Source organism: Galendromus occidentalis, unplaced genomic scaffold (assembly GCF_000255335.2).
Source record: "Galendromus occidentalis unplaced genomic scaffold, Mocc_1.1 scf7180000077284, whole genome shotgun sequence".
Lineage (NCBI taxonomy): Eukaryota > Metazoa > Arthropoda > Arachnida > Mesostigmata > Phytoseiidae > Galendromus > Galendromus occidentalis.
The window spans coordinates 525913-540551 of record NW_003805272.1 but is presented as its reverse complement, the minus strand read 5'-3'; the positions used below and the strand labels follow the sequence as shown (position 1 = coordinate 540551).

The 14639-nt window shown below is 51.6% G+C and overlaps 3 protein-coding genes across 3 annotated transcripts; 2 read left to right on the top strand and 1 right to left on the bottom strand.

The window, feature by feature from the left end:
* The first annotated feature begins 2416 nt into the window (after window positions 1–2416).
* Window positions 2417–3571, top strand: LOC100908216 (uncharacterized). The gene is made up of 4 exons (XM_003742084.2): window positions 2417–2502; window positions 2592–2848; window positions 2975–3156; window positions 3238–3571. The coding sequence occupies exons 1-4, from the start codon at window positions 2430–2432 to the stop codon at window positions 3437–3439; spliced, it is 714 nt and encodes a 237-aa protein (XP_003742132.1). The 5' UTR covers window positions 2417–2429; the 3' UTR covers window positions 3440–3571.
* Window positions 3572–4112: 541 nt separating this feature from the next.
* On the top strand, window positions 4113–5617 carry LOC100908076 (uncharacterized). The gene is made up of 4 exons (XM_003742083.1): window positions 4113–4252; window positions 4378–4628; window positions 4784–4965; window positions 5134–5617. Exons 1-4 carry the CDS (start codon window positions 4177–4179, stop codon window positions 5375–5377), a joined length of 753 nt encoding a protein of 250 aa, XP_003742131.1. The 5' UTR covers window positions 4113–4176; the 3' UTR covers window positions 5378–5617.
* A 242-nt stretch (window positions 5618–5859) lies between these two features.
* On the bottom strand, window positions 5860–13482 carry LOC108864095 (mediator of RNA polymerase II transcription subunit 1-like). Its single transcript, XM_018639043.2, has 2 exons — window positions 13371–13482; window positions 5860–8681 (listed from the first exon to the last, which is right to left on the bottom strand). Exons 1-2 carry the CDS (start codon window positions 13480–13482, stop codon window positions 5860–5862), a joined length of 2934 nt encoding a protein of 977 aa, XP_018494559.2.
* Window positions 13483–14639: the final 1157 nt, after the last annotated feature.

Here is a 14639-nt window from a genome sequence, read left to right as displayed (position 1 = left end):
TCGCCTCCACCGCTGAGGTGTCTCGTTACGCGGATCGCAACGAGACTTTAGAACTCTGGTGCCTCCCGATTCCGGGTAGGATCGCGATTTCTCTGGGTTCCGACGTCGTCATGTCCAAGGAATACTGGGTCGGAATCCGTTTATTCGCGAGAGCCATGGGATACCCTTCTGAGCCTGGGTATGCTCTGCTCGAACGGACTTGTCTCGTCATCATCATGAGCTCTTGTCGGTCGGTACCATCACGCGGGACCAGGGTCTCTCGATGATAATCGCCGCATGGTAGGACTCATGGGATATTCTATTCCAGACGCATCCCGCATTCTATCTTCCATCAAGGAGTGAGCAAGCTCCGCGCGGCTGGTTTGTATCCGTTGGCCGGTGAACAGGACTAATCTTCGAGGTTCGCAGCATGACTCCTCTCTTCTTCTATGTAGCGTTCGCGACCTTCGTAACTGTGGACCTTGCCGCTCAAACGATCAAGCGTTAGTCAGATTCGTGGAAAATTACTCGTCTCCCGATATACGAAGGTATGAATGAGCTGAGAGGGAAGCGAGCCACGAAATTTTCAATTTTAGTGCTCCGCGATGCTAAACGGGATGCCGAGAAATACATGGACGAGCTGCTCGGCAGACATTTTCCGGTACGCCTGTCCGGGCTCAAGCCACCTCTGGAGGATTTCTCGTGTCTCACACCGAGACATGGGCTTGGCCTCAACGGTTCCCGATCTGAGGATGTTCGCGCAAGGTTCAGCCACGGAGGCTATGACGGATTGAAAGACCTGACAAGAGTGGAGTGCGGCCCTTCCGAATTGACGTCCCTCGATACTCTTTCCGTGAATATCCGAAATATCAATTACCTATTTCTGTCGCATTCCCACAATCTCCTGATTCTTCAACCGGAACATGTTTCTTTTACTGCGGTTCCGGCAATTCTAGGTCTCGCCTCATGGAGCAGTTTCGATGATCTATTATTTCTTCAGTTGCTGTGCTCGCTGAAGCTGAACCACCTGGTTTTCTCCTACAAAATGCTGGCAACGGGACTCGACAAAAGAGGCAGGCGTGCCCGGAGACTGCTCGTTGGTCACATCAAGAGCGCGATCTACGGCGTGACTTTCACTCAGACGTTCCCGGACGACGTGGTCGTCAGCCAGATCATGCCGGAAATGTGTGTATGGTATTGTACCAGTCAGATACCGGCAGTTGTGCGGTGAAACTTTGCATGAGCGGATTCGAACTACTCCATTGGCTTCCAGTGACGTCGAGCCCAGCCTCGACTTCGGGGGAATCGGTCTGGACAAACTCAGTCACGCACGCCTCAAAGAATGCGCCGTTTCCGGCGTGCGCAGAGAGCTCATGAGAGCCATCGAGGCTGATCTCTACCTTGCCTTGAGTAGCGCTCTGAGTCGAAATGGAGCAGATCTTCCGCAGCCATTCATTGCGAAAGATGCCACGGTCGGAGGGGATGAATCTACAGTCGGAGGAAATGAATCCACAGTCGGAGAGACTGAATCTACGGTCGGAGGGAATGCATTCACGGCCGCGACGGATGATACTTCGGTCGGGGAAGATTATGTCACGGACGATGGAGATACCGTCACGCTCGAGGAAGAAAGTCACAAGGTCAACAGACAGTGAATCCCTCTCTACCTCACTCAATGAAGACGCCTCCTTTGGCCTTTGTAAGAAAATCGAGAACATGAAGACGGGTTCTGTTCACTCTTTGGAAATTCGACTCTTGCCCTCCGTGAGTTGAAACTGGCATCGTGAGGGGACCTCGAGAAATGAGCAGCGCGATCGTGTACTTGATTTCTTCCATTGGTGATGAGCAGCGCCGGCGCAGCGCCTGAGATCGATAGCTATCGGTCTTCAACATCTCAAGTGCTCTCACCATGGATAAATCCCAGCATCGAGGCAGTAATCGAATTATGAGAGATCACATGAGGGATCAGATAAGGTGGTACACCTCGATCACATACCGTGCGATATGCTGGCGTTTACCTTCCGGACTTTCCGTTCGGTACGAAAATCTTTCTTCTATCGATCATATTCAAGCCTCGTATTGATTGACTCCGTGCTCTTATCGAATCTTGAATCGCATTAGCGTCGAAGAGGTATCACACTGAAGGATCGGAATCGGCCAAGCGGAAAAGTTTCGATAACTCTAGTCCCAAAATGAGAATCGCCGTATACCAGTCCATATGATCGACAGTCTCACCTCGACATGATCACTCCGATCGCCTCCCCAAGAATCCGGGGTATCACGTACACCGACGACACCGACAATTACGGAGAGTAGCCCGAGAGCAAAACACACAGAATGTCGATTCCGTCATCAAAATCTCCCTTTCTCCTGAAAAGATAAGCACAGCTCGATTCTCTTGGCTGCAAACAAGCGGATTGCAGCTCGTTCAGGTTGGCACGGCTCGCGGCATGTCGTCCATTCGCTTTCCGATCGCTTTGTTCGCTCTCCTGGCTTGCAGCGTTTTCGCTCAAGAGGATGATCGTAAGTTCAGGGTATTGAGGATTTTACGGATGTACCGATCGTCTGCCTGATTACTGAAGTTTCAAACGCTTGCTACGTCTTCTCCGCAGTTTTCGAGAGCGCCAAGCTTGAAGCCGAAGAATTCATGAACGACGTGCTAGAGAAGTACCTTCCGACGTCCCTGGCCCAAGATGAGTATCCCATGAAGAACTTCTCCTGCTACATCCCCAGGGACCTTCTCCTCGGCTTCTTCCCGACTCACCGAGACATTCGAGCCACATTTAGTTCCGGAACTTACGGGGGAGTCGATGCCTTGAAGACATTGAATTGCAGGCCGTCAGCGGAAGAGCCTATGAATGGCGTCTCCGTGAGTGTAGAGTCTGATTTCCCCTTCCGTGGACTCCGTTGCTCAAGATGAGCACGCTCTGAGATACGTCAGTATCGCTGACGATGTTGAGATCGTCTATGAACTCGAGCCTTCTTCTCTTTCTAGCTGACTTGCACGATGGTGCTTGAGCAACTCCGTGTTAAATACCAGGCAGATGTTACTGGATTCGATTTGAAGGGCACACATTCCAGTAAACTGGTTACTGCCAAGGTGAAGCACCTCTATACCGTCACCATGACGCAATCGCTTCCTGAGCGGCCGAAAATCGCCGAGATCCTACCCTTGATGTGAGTTGAACAAAGAAGGCATTCCTGTGATCGCCTCCCCGTGTTTTATCCAGAAGGAAAGTCAGACGATTCGGTTTTCAGCACCCGAACTTTCGACCTCGAAGTGGGGACCTTCGGCTTCAACTCTGCTCGTCGAGCTCGTCTGCTTCAATGCGTGGACTCGGGAATCCGACGGGAGTTGAAGAAAGCACTAGAAGCGGACCTCCTCCGCCTTCTGGGCGACGCCCTGAGCCGGAGCGATCGCGACCTTCCGGAACCGCATTTGGAATCGGATCAATCATAGACTGTTGAGTGATGAAGGGTCCAGTTGGTCACTCCGACGGCGGTCTCGAAGCCTCAAGAGTATTTGTATCATAAATTCTGGAGCAAACCCAGAGAGCCTCTTTGGCGTGAATAAAATAACATTTCCAAGAGACTAGAATAATTCTTTCTCGATAGCCGAGAGCGATCGGATCGGACAATGCGAGGCCGAAAATATCCGACGGAGCAATGACGGTTCGCTCTCGAGATCGGCGAGCGGGTATTCGGAGTCGTTTCCTCGAAGCATCGACTGTACTTAGTGATTGCGCCGCCTGGGATCAGAAAAACCGACAGCTGAGAAACTCCAATTCTCTCGAAACAGTCTCAGCGAGTGAATCACTCCCCTATGCACGAAATAACATTGATCGAGGAATGGAGTCTCACGTACTCATCTCGGGATCCTCGAATGCTCCAAATTCTTAAGAAAGAATTTCCAACTCATGGTCTCTCGTAATCCTATCAGAAAGAACGAGTCACGATCACTCCTGATGGCTGAGTGAGCAGTGCTCGAGGCGGTTTCGCGTCATCATACTTGGAATGGTTTTCGCTCGTTTCAGAGAACTACGTCTCGCGGGACTTACGGTCCGCTCAGTTGATTAGCTTAGAAGAAAGAGCAGCGGTATGAATAAGTCCGGCTGAGGGAATCAAACAAGGCCTATTCCATCAGGAGCCTTGGTGTTCATTCTCAAGTCGCTGAGGACGGAACCCACACGTCTCAAAATGAGGAACTTGGAAATCCTCCTGACCTACGCTGCGGCGATTTCGACCGTGCGCGCAATCGCAGACAGTGTACTCGGTGAGTCCGGACGATGATCACTATCTATGCCGGTCGTGAATCTTATGACTGATATTGACGGGGTCGAGAGGGGAACGCACCAAGAAGCGCTCGCCAATATCGAATTCATAATCTCGTGCTCGCAGAAGACACCGCTTTTGAAGCCGAAGAATACATGAGGTCCCTGATCAAGGATCATTTACGTCATCATATGATTCAATCGGAATCGAATCTCAACAACTTCTCATGCATAATCCTTCGAGAATACACTGGGCGAGTTGCACCTGTCGGAAGAGACCTCAACGCCTCTGTCACAGAAGGCATTGTGAAGGGTCCCATCACTTTCAAGGCAGTGAAGTGCAGATCGACCCGAGAGCATCCTGCGGGTCATGTCTCCGTGAGTTTCTACATATAATCGTACCACGGCACTCGCGCGACTTTCCTGTTCCTGGCGACGATGATTTGCGTACAGTTCTTCGATATTTGACGGAAGACCGATTCTACGTGAATGACGACGAATGGTTTGAAAAACTAAGCTCGCTCCGTTTTCAGTTCTCTTGTTTGATCGAAACGGAGCCCATCGAGGTCGAGTACTCGGCGACCGTTTCAGGCTACGATTTCCTGGGAAGGGTTTCAAAGGTGCCGTTGAAAGCGAAATCAGATTTCGTTTTCCATGTCCGAATCTGTCAGGACGCGTCAGCGCAGCAAAATGTGGAGGAAATCATTTCAATGATGTAAGTCGCGATTGCAAACCAGTGAGCAGCATGCTGTTGAGAGGGATCGGAGATGCCAGAGCGAGCTGTGTGCTCCCCGAGCTCCCAAATAAGCCTATCGCGATATATCTCGATGGATTCGAAGAGCTCAATTTGAGAGTAATGATTCTGTTCCCCGACCCTCTCTAGGCTGAACAAACCGAAATTCGAGAGGAATACCTTCAAGGCTCTCGATCTGCAGGGGAAACAGCAATCTCTCCTCCAAGATTGTTTGACGTACAATATTCAAAAAGGATTGGATTTCTCCATCAAACGTTACCTAACTGACGCCTTCCAATCTGCACTCGATGCGATGAAGCGAGCGCTGCCCACCCCGACGCCTAAATTCGCGGAGGGAACCGGAAATCGGGGAGACGGGTTCGAAAAGGAATGAATTGGCTGAGCGAGCTTTTTTGGGCTGTACCGCACGGCCAAGGTCTGACGTCCCGAGCACTCTTATTCACATTGCGTCCGAGGACGGATCCATAGAGCAAATGTGCCCAGGAGGATCAAGACCGAGTACCTGCACTTCCGTGAGGAATATCCCTCCGGCAGCAGGGATCGATGGCCACACAACCTCCCGCGCGATGATAGCTTCTGCAGGAATAAAGGCAAAATTTCCCAGCATGCGTAAAATTTGCTCTACATCGATACATACATGATGGGTCTCAGATTGAAAGAGGGAAGATCGAAATTCTCGGAAAGCCTGAGTTGGTCGCAAGACCTTCAAGGAAAGAGAGTCACGTTTTTCCAATTCCGATAGAAGCATAGTTTATTCTCGCAGATATGAATACAAATAATTTACATCATTCATCTTCCGAGCTTAGGACATGCGTATATAGAAAATCGGATCCCCGTGAACGTGGACGACCCATACTATTCCATGAAGGCATCTTCGAACAACCTGTTGCTGACCGACGGACTGCTAGCTGAAGCTCTGGCTGCCGCGAAATGATTCATCGTAGCCTCGTCGCCATGGAGCGCTCGTAACCTTTTCTCCACCAAATCAATGGCATCGTTTTCGTCGTCGACGACCATCGGTACGCCGACTGGCAGCTTTGGCGGAAGCTTGCCCGAGGAGGAACCTTGTCTCAAGGCTTGGGTCGTCGAGGCGGAACTTTTAGACCTCGAAGAACTTCGATGATGTTTCGACGACGAGGAACTCTTCGATTCGCACTCAGGCGTTCGAGCCTTGTCGATGGTTATTTTCATCCCTTGCGCCGACGAGCCCTGGCGGACCGTGAACTGCTTGTCCGCCGATGACGAGTGCTTGTTGTTCGGCAAGGATGAATCACTTTTCAAGTTCTGATGAGATCTTTCGAAACCCGCAACAAGACTCGAACGAGAAGCGCTGCCCTCGCCGCTGTTCCTTTTCTTATCCTTCGAAGACGAAGATTTCGTCGAGGACGACTTGGACGAAGATCCCGAAGACTTTGTGGAGGAACGATCTTTCGATGAACTGCGTTCTTTCTTTTTTCCGTGGCTGGAAGAGCTTTTCTTGCTTTTGCTCGAAGATTTTGAGTCTCTCCGCTCGTCGGTCGCTTTCATTGGCACCGCACTTAGGACTGCGCCTCCCGCGATCGTGTTCGGTATCGTGGTTTTGCTCAATGGTGGAGATTCACTAGAATCCCCACCAGTCAGCAAGTTTTTTTGGTTCGGATCGAACTGCCGTCCCATCGAGGAAACGTTAGCGTCGACGAATTGGGGGGGAGCTAGAGGAACATTCGTGGCGTTGTACCGGAATCGGTCGCCCGACGCCGAAGGCGACTGACTCTCGTGATTATTGATCTGTTCAGTTTCCATGCGATCGAGACAGTTTCGTTGAGCCTCGTTGGTAGGCTCGCGAGTGGTTGGGTAGGCCGCATCGAAGAACATGCTATCATCAATCAAATCGAAGGACTCATGCTCATCCGAAGATTTCCCTGGATGACCAACGATTTCCATCGGCTGGGGGTGTCGATACTGCTGCTGCTGCTGAGCAGAGCCGATATCCGGACCGGAGCCGAGGTCTTCTTCGGACGGTTTCAAGCTCGGATTCCCCTGCTGACAGAAGTTTTCCAAATCGAAGAGTTTCTGTCGCATGGAATCTGCGGAAATGTTGTCGTTGGAGCCTTCGAGATCGTAGAAGGAATCCTGTTGCGGCTGCGGTCCGGCGGTGGCGTCGAAGGAGAGCATTGACGAGTCGCTCGATTGCTTCTTGAGCGACTCTGCGGATTTCTTGATGGCCATCGCTTTATTCAAAATACTCCTCATCACTACCGGGATTGAGAAGCTCATCTGCAGAGCTTGCGCTACCTGTGCGTCCGATGTGAAACATTTGGTTTTGTCGCTCTTAAAAATCGAGTGACGATCAGGATCGAGGATGTTGTCGAAGCGAAGCTCCAGAGTCATGAGACTCTCGCAATCCAGCGGGTGTTCGAACGAGACGCAAACCGCGTTCAGGCCATTCGGACAGACTTCGAAAACCTCTGGTCGAATCTCGTCGGGTTCCGGATCGTAGTCGCGCACGCACGATTCGATCAAACAATTGAAAAAACATTGATGTCGTAAGAGATCGAGTATCGGAGGGACTTGCTTCGACGAAGTAAATTGAATCGATTCTACGATGGAGCCCATTCGTCCTCCGTCAGCGATGTAGTAGCTGTGATCCTGATCGGGGAGCTTGACGTGGAAGGCTGCGGTATGGTTTCTTTTCGTGATGAGTTTCACGAGGGGTTGGCTCTCCACGACGACGGACTCGACTCCGGTGATGGCTACGATCTTTGAGAGACATTCGACGTCGATTGCCATTGCACTTGAGAGTTTCATGGTGTAACACGCTCCGTGAACGGGGAAAGTCTGCGACTTGGGAGCTGCGATCGAAGACGGTCCGAGGGAACTGGGCACGTTAAGACCGTGACCGAGGGGCGCTCGGACCCGCTCGGCGTTCTCGATCGAGATCGAGACACGTCGTCCGATTTTATTCTTCGTAATGCACTCAGGAGTCGACGGAAGACGCTCGCCGGTCTCGGTCACGAAGTCGTATGGAGACACGAAATAAGTCAATTGCATTGGGAATCCGCCTATGCGGGGGACGAGGATCCCGACAGCCGACCTGAACAGCAGATCGTTTGTGTCGATGATCTCGCTCTGATGGTTCGCCATGGAGAGCAGTTTTCTCTCGAGGGTTTGCAAGGCCACGTAGGCCTTCTGCTTGATGGATTTATCACAATTCAATTTATAAATAGCTATCAGTCCTTCGAGATGAGCTCCGAACGCTGCGAAATCGCTTGCCTGGAGCACGCTGCACAGCTCCGGACACCGAATCGGATCGCCGTGGTGAGCGATTTTGACGTCGCGAACGTGCCCACTCGCCTCGATCATGACTTCTACATAGAACATGTCCGAGCTGATGAAGACTTCGAATTCTACGGGCTGGCTGTCGGTGACTCTCTTCCGATCTTTGGTTAATTTTAGTCCGAGCTGACGGGTGATGTTGTCCAATCGTTCAATCATATTTTGTGCTGATTTGATCCTTATGCTCTTCTGTAAGACTCCAAGGCACCGAAGTAACTGCTCGCGTTCTTCGTTTTCGACATAAGGACGCTTCCCTCCGTTCAGCTGGCGGAGCCGGGCGGTGACTTCGTTCCATGAGCGCTGCTGTTTTGCGCGTAACTTCTCCATGTCGATGGAAGAAAGTCGCCGAAAAGGTTCGGGCTCTCACATTTTCCTGCGATCGAGGCGTAAAATAAAATTAGGAGTCATGGAATTTATCGGTGAGGGGAGTCAGAAGTTCGCGGTGAAACGGGATGTCCTTCCTTTTTTTTGGAGAATTCAGATGGGACACCTATTCTCAAACGAATCGGAACGTTGATAGAAACGATAATCCGAAATTGGACAATGAAGAGTTCCCCTCTCTCAAATCTGTCTAATCACCTGCTGCACATCACCGCAGGGGATCTTTCAGCCCCATTTGCGTTCAGAAGAGGTCTGGGGAAGCCTCTCTCATCCTGTGGATGGTCTCTCGATGTACACTATTGTTTTCGGGGCTCCCGCCAAGAATATCGGCGAACCTCAAGGAGAGCGGATAATAATCGGCGAAGATGTGCGCAAATGGAACTCTCTTTCGTTTGATGTATTGATCCTGGAGAAATCTTCCAAGCGGGGCCACTCACATCTTCGCCCGGTCGAAGCGCATTCTCGTCTTAGCTAGCGACCATCGATGCCAAGAAAAGGATGATGAACTTACGCAAGTGGAATCGCTGCGAGCTACAAATTAAGAAAATGAATGATGCTCGGAGAGCCAACCGTTCAAAGATGGCGACTGCGTTTGCTCGGAGCATCCAGACACCCCCTGTCGAGGCGCGCACGACAAAGTTAGTTCGTATATTCCTTCTTGTCTTTCAGCGACCGGAGACATATCTGGCGTGAAGGGAGGGGAAAGGCCATGGCTTGACACGGAGCGTTGATGGGAACGAAGCGGTAGGAAAAGTTCGGCGAGATATTCCGGATCACTTCTCTGAGCGGACTCTAAAGACCTCCCAGTCTTCGAACAGCGCTGTCTGAAAGCCGGAACATGAATAGTCACTTATCACTTAGGAGTCGAATTCCTGCCGACGACGCAGACCGGAGCAGTCAGGCGACACCAGGTTTCTGGAACTCTAAGACCCATCAGAGTTTCATCCTCAGAGCGGAGAGCCCTCAAAAGGATCAACTCCGAGCTCGAACCCTTTCAATTTTCGCGTTGCCTATGCCGAGGATTCTTGGAATCGATTCGGATTGTCAGAATATAGAATGGCTGTGAGACTGATGGCTTTCGCTCTCCCGGGAACGGAACAGGACTTCGTGAAAGAAGAGCTCTGCGATCTGAGGGACCAATGGATCAACCGGGCATCCACCTTACGTTCTCCGAGTCGAAATTAACCAATGGCTCTGAGAAGAGTACTTCAGAGCGTATATGGAGCGTAGGCTAATCACACAATGCCCTTTGAGTTTGACTCAGAAGCCGAGGGGAAGTATCGCGAGTTCGGTCCATCAACTCGTGGAAATTGAGTGACACAAAGACCTCGATGTTCGATCGGGCTCACCGACGTCTCGACCACCAGAAGAACCCGACCGGATCAGCGACGGAGTGCACGGCGGAAGGATGGTCATACCGCCGGAACAAAAAGCGACGATCTCGCAGAGATACCACAACGCGACGGTCCGAATTCAAGAAGACCCGACGGAACGCGGCGAACCTATCTCATATTCAGGAGGAATCCCGGTGGACGAGTTCACGGAAAGGAGTTAAGGCGTGTGATTTTTCAGACCCTGGAACGTGAATCCAGAGTTAGGCTGGGAAGGCTTTATTTACTCTCCGCTCCGGTGACGATCCGCCAATGCAAACAATACTTCCTGATTTACTCGGAATGCCGGAGCTCCTGCTGCAGCTGTGCGTTCCCCTCTCTGAGGTTCTCGATTATTCTCTGCGAAAATGGGAGAGTCCGTTTAAGACATGGCCAAGGCCGTAGGTTATCCTTTCGTTCTTGAGGATGGAGTACACAACTTCCTTTTGGCAGCTTGGCAAAAGTAATCAACAGAATACTCTCGTCATGGACGAAGATGAGTGCGGAGCGGCTTCCTGAGCATCGGCCTTTGCCGGCGGCGATGATTGAGGATTTACCCCCGACTGGAAATCTTTCGAGACTGTTTCGCCAACCCGCTGCCTGAATATGAGATACAGAGCGTTTTGTCGAGCTCATCCGCAAGTTTGGGCAGCAATTCTGGGCGAACTCTTCTTCTCACCAAAGAGCATGTACAACAGCCGTCGAGGAGATAGGGCTTTCTCTGGCGGGCTCTTGGATCACCTTGCTGGGGTGTGCCCTCTCCTCGCGAAATGAAACTGGAACCCCACAATTAGCTGAAAATAGGGAATCTCGCACTCTCCGATACATACATTTGAGTGTCCTCGTGAATACTTGCAAGTGCTTGAAGACGCGTTCCATCGGTAGCCTCCTCGCGAAGGGAATGAGTGACACCATTTTCCGAAACCGTCGCCTCTGAGAGCGATGAACCTTCTCCCTTGTAGGCAGGGTACAAGAAATGGGGTCGAGCGAGACCAGATTCCACATTCTCAGCCTAGGCTCCCGGTACATTTAGTAAAAAGAGGTCAGATCTCAGCAAGGTACTCGCAGGAAGGTCTCGGATGGTACTCCCTCTCGAACACTCTCAGTGTCCAGTTCCCATCCAGTTCCTAGTGGCCCCCAGTCGCTATCTCGCATCCAGCATACTGACTCGACGACCCGATATCTGTACTTCGACGATTGAGAAATTGCCATAATAAACTCCTGACAGCCTGGAAACGCCGTGAATTCAGAACTCCCATCGCTTCCAGACGACTTCACCGAATTTCCAGGCGACTCATTGTCGCTTTCTGACTGGAGGATAGGCCTGGATACGCGCGCGACTGCAAGGTCGGAAGGACGCTGGATGCTTCTGTATGAGACTCATGGCGGAGCGCCCCGTCTGGCCGTGGCCCCTCTCCTCATGAACAAATATGAGCTCCGCGTCCTGGTTAAAGCGTTCCATGGGGCCGAGATTCGTCCACTTTCCGTCCACGTTTCCAACCAAGCGGAACAAACAACCGTTCATCCCGGCATTGGGGGGAGTGGTCCTGAAGGACTTGACCAAGCCGAGTTCGGATCCCAAAGAGATTTCGGTCGGATTGAAGTTGGGCCAAGCGGTATGGAGGACTAGGATCATGCGCGTCTATGTAGCCTGGTTCTTATTCGGAAGGAGCGCGTGGCAGACGGGGAAGAGGGAGCCCCACCAGTGTGCGAGAACAACAAATGCCTGCTGGAAGAGCTTTGGTGATAAACTGAATGTCCCGTCGACGTATATTTTCCCTACCAGACCGATCCACTCAGCTACGGTCTGAAGACCAAATGTTAAGATGCAATCTTCATCGCCTTACCCGGAATCCCCAATCAGAAACGATACCGAGTGTCCTGGTGCCGACTCGTATGTTGCGTATTCGGCCAGGATCGTTTTCCTGCCGTGGTCCAGCGGTAGAGCAGGCGCACTGGTTTAAACCTTCCTCACACGATTCACTAGCTTGGCCAGAGTACAACGCGGCAGGAACTCCATCTACACGGCTGTAGACGCCCCGCTCTGCACATGCTTGATGAGTTGGAGTCTCTTGACTCAAGAGTCATGAGCTACCTCCACGGCAGCCGCATCTGAGGGATCTTTGTGTGATCCGGAGACCTCGATAACTTCACCGGTGGCCACCTCTCGGTGTAAACGAACCTTGTATGTCCGTCTGAATTGACAAGGCCAGAATTGGGTGCTCTGATCGGCACTGGCCTTATCAAAACTGTGGGATACATGAAACCCTGGTGGCAAAGCTTGTCTTCCCCGCGGGAAGACTTGACTATCGTCGGATGCTCGAACATCCTCCTTCTAGGTGATTATAATACAAAGGGGTTCGGAAGATTTCTAGCTCTGGACTTCGATTCAAATGTTTCGATGTTGCTGAACTTCGCGTGTTTTTATTGATGCCGTCGATCGTCGCATGCACGCTTTCCCGAAGAAGTTGGGGACGTTCCACTTGACGAGAACCTTTGCTCCTGCGACCAAGATTAAGCTCTCGCTGGGAATCGAAGCGCTTGGATACTCGACTCCGGAGAGAACGAAAGCTGTAACGGTCCTGCGGCCCAGCGGTCCTGCGTACAAACGGTCCCGCGGCCAAATGTCTCGCGAACAGGCGATCCCGCGCCCGAACGGTCCTGCGACGAGCCGCGCGCCCGTCACCGGGCCGGTCGCCGCCAATCGGGTGTACGGGACTCATGGTGCTGGTTCACAGGTTTCGGCGAGCTTCGGCATACACCGGCCCATATTCAGCAGTCTCTGAGCAAGAAACAGAGCAATGACTCGCATAAGGTGATTGTAGAACACTTAAGATGTGAAAGAGGCCCTTGTACTTATAAGGGACGATGGCCCAGGTGGTCGTTGACGGTTGCGGTTTCGCGATTCGCACGTCTAGCGTGTCTATGTTTCTTATTTCTCCTTTTTTTCGAACATTTAAGTGGTGTCGCCTATAATCATCTCCGGGGTGCTCTTCGTCTGACTGAGCCCAGTCTCTTCTGTGAGGTACGCTCAGCCTCCGGAAGTCTCCGCATGCGAGGATCGCATGTTTCTGCATCTCCGTGAAACGTCCGTCAGATGGTTCCGCGTTCTCTGTAGGTAGCTCTTTGGTCAGTGCCTCCCCTGCAGGGAGGATCGTGCACAGAGGAAGTGACCGAAAACTCGAGGATGATAATCATAGATGATTGAGACCTAATACGTGGGGCAAAGAAGGTGATCAGGTGGAGGGAAGTTGTCGTACCGACAGCGCAGCATTGGATGCTGTGAGGAAATGGCTTCACTTTGTGGTCCGCAAAGTCGAACGGCATCAGAATTGAGGCTAGCACAGTTGTTCAGGATTTTGGGCAGTCTTTGAAGCAGCTCGACCAGAATCATGTTTATGGGCGAAGACATTCTCGCCCACTCACTTGTCCGGGAATGTATATAGGGGGATCTTGTAGCGTGGAAGCCCGGAATTCCGCCGGAAGACTCAGACTCTTTCCTGAGGAGCGTCGGATGTGGGAAAGTGATCCGGTGGATCGAGCCCACCAAAAAGAGCAATATGACTCTACATACATCGACCTCTCAAGCTAAGACACCGAGCCTCCTCAGATAGGTCAGCCAACAACTCGTATTCTGGAGCGAATATGGAATACGCAGCGCATCGTTACTGGTGATCAGAAATCAGCCCATCGAAGTCCGATATCGCTGACAAGTGTCAAGCAGTCCCATGAGGATCGTGGAATCGGGTCCAAGAAGAACTCCGGGAGCAGCTCTTCCATGCCAAAGAAGCTCTACTCCCAAGTGTTTCATCTCCGGACTTGATCGGAGCTTGCGAGTCGTGGCAGGATGACTCTGAGCAATCTCGACGGAGTCTTTCCGGAGTATCGTTCACGAGCTCCCCAGGCTTAAGTAGCTCAGAAAAGCTCCGATCTTGACTGACGAACTCTGGATCCTCAAAATTCAAAGGATTGCTCTTCACAGTTGATTCCCCATGGCCCATAAGCGACCAATCCTTCTCTGATTTCGACTCAAAAAAAATTCTGTCCGAAGGCAGTGCCTTTCCTCTCAAGTCATCGACTACAACGGAGAAATTCGAAGCCGCGCCGACCGGTGAGAGGAATCAGCGCCCGGGTTTTTTGAATGTTCTCGTTCAGCTCCAGCAGTAGAATGGGTCAAAATGGCGCCAAAACACGGAGACAGGGCGGCAAGTTCGAATTTCAGTCAATGAGTGTCTTCTGACATTTGGACGTCAAATGTACGTACGCTGTGCTGAGGATTGTCGGAGCGAATCGAAGCTACATGTAGTTCGGCGTCGCAATCAGCTGCCGTGAACGGAGTTCTCGTGATCTGTGGATCGTGATCCATACACTCAACACTCAAGCATGGAGTGGGATCATCGGATGGAGCTTCTATGAGAAGATCGCCGATTGCGTTCGATTAGGATAGGGTGGAATCAGTTCTCATCCGGTATGGAGGAATGGCTGATTCTGCCTTATCATGGCTCTGAGTTCCGTTCGACTGATCCTGACGCAGAGGAGGTTGTAGATCGTGTCCGAGTCTCCGGAGCT